The 3,212-nt window shown below is 42.2% G+C and overlaps 1 protein-coding gene across 1 annotated transcript; it reads left to right on the top strand.

Moving 5' to 3' along the window:
* Positions 1 to 675: 675 nt before the first annotated feature.
* Positions 676 to 2,448, top strand: LOC123697051. The gene is made up of 2 exons (XM_045643468.1): positions 676 to 2,006; positions 2,049 to 2,448. Exons 1-2 carry the CDS (start codon positions 676 to 678, stop codon positions 2,446 to 2,448), a joined length of 1,731 nt encoding a protein of 576 aa, XP_045499424.1.
* The last annotated feature ends 764 nt before the right edge of the window (positions 2,449 to 3,212 follow it).

Genomic DNA, 3,212 nt, shown 5'->3' with positions numbered 1-3,212 from the left:
CTATCAATGAATAAGTGAATGAACTCTGCAATGTGTCTATGATTTTAGTGAGACTTTCTTAAATAAACAAATGATTATATCTTTGCTATCTATCGATATTATGTAATTCTAACATCATGATCACGACAGTAAAGTATTCGCTGACATGTCCTTAAAGTTTTTGTACTGATTTAAAAATAGTGGTGTATAAAGTTAGATAATATTACAGATTTAATGATTGTTCATATCGCGCTGAAGAAGTTAGACTCAGACACTGTTCGCGCTTTCGAGACTGAGTTTGGTAGTGAAATGCCTACTTTTGATAACTTAGTTCAATTTATTCAAACTCGTGCGAAGGTATTGGAACGCATTCATCCTTCCACAAATTCGGGAATAAATAAACCGCCTCGAAAGAATAATAATTATAATCGCAGTTCAATTAATATTTCTTCCGCACCGCCTAAGACGTATCAGTCTTACGTAACAACAGCTGATTCCACTTATAGTTGTCTTTGTACAAATATTACGCATCAACATTTATATAAATGTTCGAGTTTTCATAAAATGAGTCCGCAGGAACGTTTGAAATACGTAAAGGATAGAAACGCGTGTATAAATTGCCTCAGTATAAAACATCGAGTTTCTAGTTGCTCGTCTTATTCTAATTGTCGCGTTTGTAAATTAAAACATCATACAATGTTACATTTGAAACGCGAATCTTCCATACCCGCGCCTGCGTCTCACCCCCCGCCGCGCAGCTCCCCGCCGTTGCCTGCGCCGACGCCGCCCGCGCCGTCGGGCGAGTGCCGCTCTGATATTGCGCTATGCACCGCTAGCTATACAGCTGATACTGATAACGCATTTCTATGCAACCCGCCCGCGAATAAACAACATACTATTTTATTATCAACCGCTGAAGTCGTAGCTTATAATTGTAAAGGTGAACGGCTTATTATTCGCGCGCTTTTAGATTCCGCTTCGCAAAGTCACTTCATTACGAATGAATGTTGTGAACGCTTAGGTATTAAACCGCAGAAAACCGAACGTACTATTATTAAGGGGTTCGGTGGTTCAGAAAAAATTATAAATAGTAATTCTATAAATATAACATTTTATTCGCGTCTTGACAACAACATATCTTTTAATATTTCACCGCTAGTTGTTGATCATGTTACGGATTTATTACCTACCGCTGTTATAGACACTTCTGTCTTATCGCATATTTCGCATTTACCGCTCGCAGATGAGAGTTTTGGTACGCCAAATAAAATCGATTTATTAATCGGTGCTTCTCTGTTCCCTCATCTGCTTCTCCCCGACGTAGTTCATGCATCTCGTGACTCGTCGGCGCCCGCTGCATTGCGCACGGTGTTAGGCTATGTAATAATGGGTTCAGTACCCACCATACCTAACATACATAAACCGCCCTTGACGTGTTGTCACGTTCAAGAGACCGCCGCTATTGACTCATTAGTCAGGCGTTTCTGGGAGCTCGAGGAGCTTCCTACCGCACCGCCCGTTCAACATCCCGATGATGTTGAATGTGAAGAATATTATAAATCAACTACAACCCGCGACCCCGTGAGTGGCAGATATATTGTTTCGCTTCCATTTAAGGATGATTTCTACACTCTCGGTGATTCATTTAATATTGCCCGCAAACGTTTCATGTGCCTCGAAAGAAAGCTACAGGCTTCACCTAAATTAAGGTTGGCATATGATGACGTCATAAAGGATTATCTAACGAAGAATTATATTTCACCCGCGCCTCCGTATGATCCGCGTGACCCTAGACCTATTTATGTTATACCGCATCACGCTGTTCTGCGCGAGGATAAATCGTCGACTAAGCTGCGCATGGTTTTAGATGCTAGCATGCCAACTTCTGGAAGCCAGCGTTCATTGAATGACCTTCTGCATGTTGGGCCGAATTTACAAGGCAATTTGTTTACAATAATTTTAGGTTTTTGCACGCGCGATTGCCATGACCGCCGATTGCCGCCAACAATTTCTGCAGATATTCGTGCGTGAGTTTGATCGTCGTTTTCAATGTTTTTATATCGTTTCAGCCCGCAGGATCCGCTGCTTCTTTATCAATTTAATCGAGTTTGCTTCGGCATCAAGTCTAGTCCTTATCATGCACTGCGCACGGTAAGACAGCTCGTAGAAGATGACGGCGCGAAATATCCGCTCGCGAGTAGCATTGCGTCTTCCTCGTTGTATATGGATGATATCGCCTTCTCTATTCCCACGGAGTGTGAAGCAGTTTCCGCGTCGCAGCAGCTCATCGATTTGTTTAAGGAAGCTCAGTGGGATCTAGTTAAATGGAATAGTAATAGTAAAAATGTGTTAGATAATCTTCCCGCTTCGCACAAACTTTTACCCTCCGCGGTAGAGTTTGATAAGACCGTGCAACATAAATTACTTGGTCTGCATTGGTCTACTGTTGATGATTGTTTTTATTTTTAAAATTACCGCACCCGCCGATGTGATGTGCACTAAGCGCTCCATCTTGTCAACTGCCGCCCGTCTGTGGGACATGATGGGCTTCGTTGCTCCCACAGTCGTGTATAACATCCCATCAGATAATTTCTACCATGTTTCTGGTATTGAAATTCCCGCTGACATTCTTTCGCGTGGCATTACGCCACAAAATCTCGTCTCGCCCCTCTGTGGTTCCAAGGACCCCAGTGGGCTCGTTCGGACCCGTCTGATTGGCCTCTTAGGAGTCTCGATGGTGAGTCTATTGCAGACATTCCCGAACGAAAATTATTAGCGCACACTGTGTGCCCGCCTATAAAGCATTGCGCTTTATACGATACCGCCCTTCGCGTCTCGTCGCGTCGTGTATTTTATATTTATAGGTTCCTTATATTATTATCCCGCCGCGGTGTTATGATGACCGTAGAGGAACCTAATTTCGCTGTAAATAAAATTATTCCCGCCCTGCAAAATAAATATTTTGCAGAGGAGTATTCTAATATACTCTATTATAAATTTTATTCGCAGGCCTTCAACCGCTTGAAGCCTTTTATTCGCAACAGACTTATCCTCATCGGACGTCTAAGCGATTCCGCCCTGGAATATGTACATAAGCATCCAGTGATATTACCGCGCAATGATCACATAATTATCATGATCATTGATTATTATCATATTAAATATATGAATATTATAACGCATTTGTTTCGTGTTATTTTAGTTACCGCGCTTTTATTAGCATTACCCGCGCC

The sequence above is a fragment of the Colias croceus genome, chromosome 13 (genome assembly GCF_905220415.1).
Source record: "Colias croceus chromosome 13, ilColCroc2.1".
Taxonomy (NCBI): Eukaryota; Metazoa; Arthropoda; class Insecta; order Lepidoptera; family Pieridae; genus Colias; species Colias croceus.
Note: the sequence above shows the minus strand (reverse complement) of the source record. Positions and strands in the feature narration are given on the sequence as shown.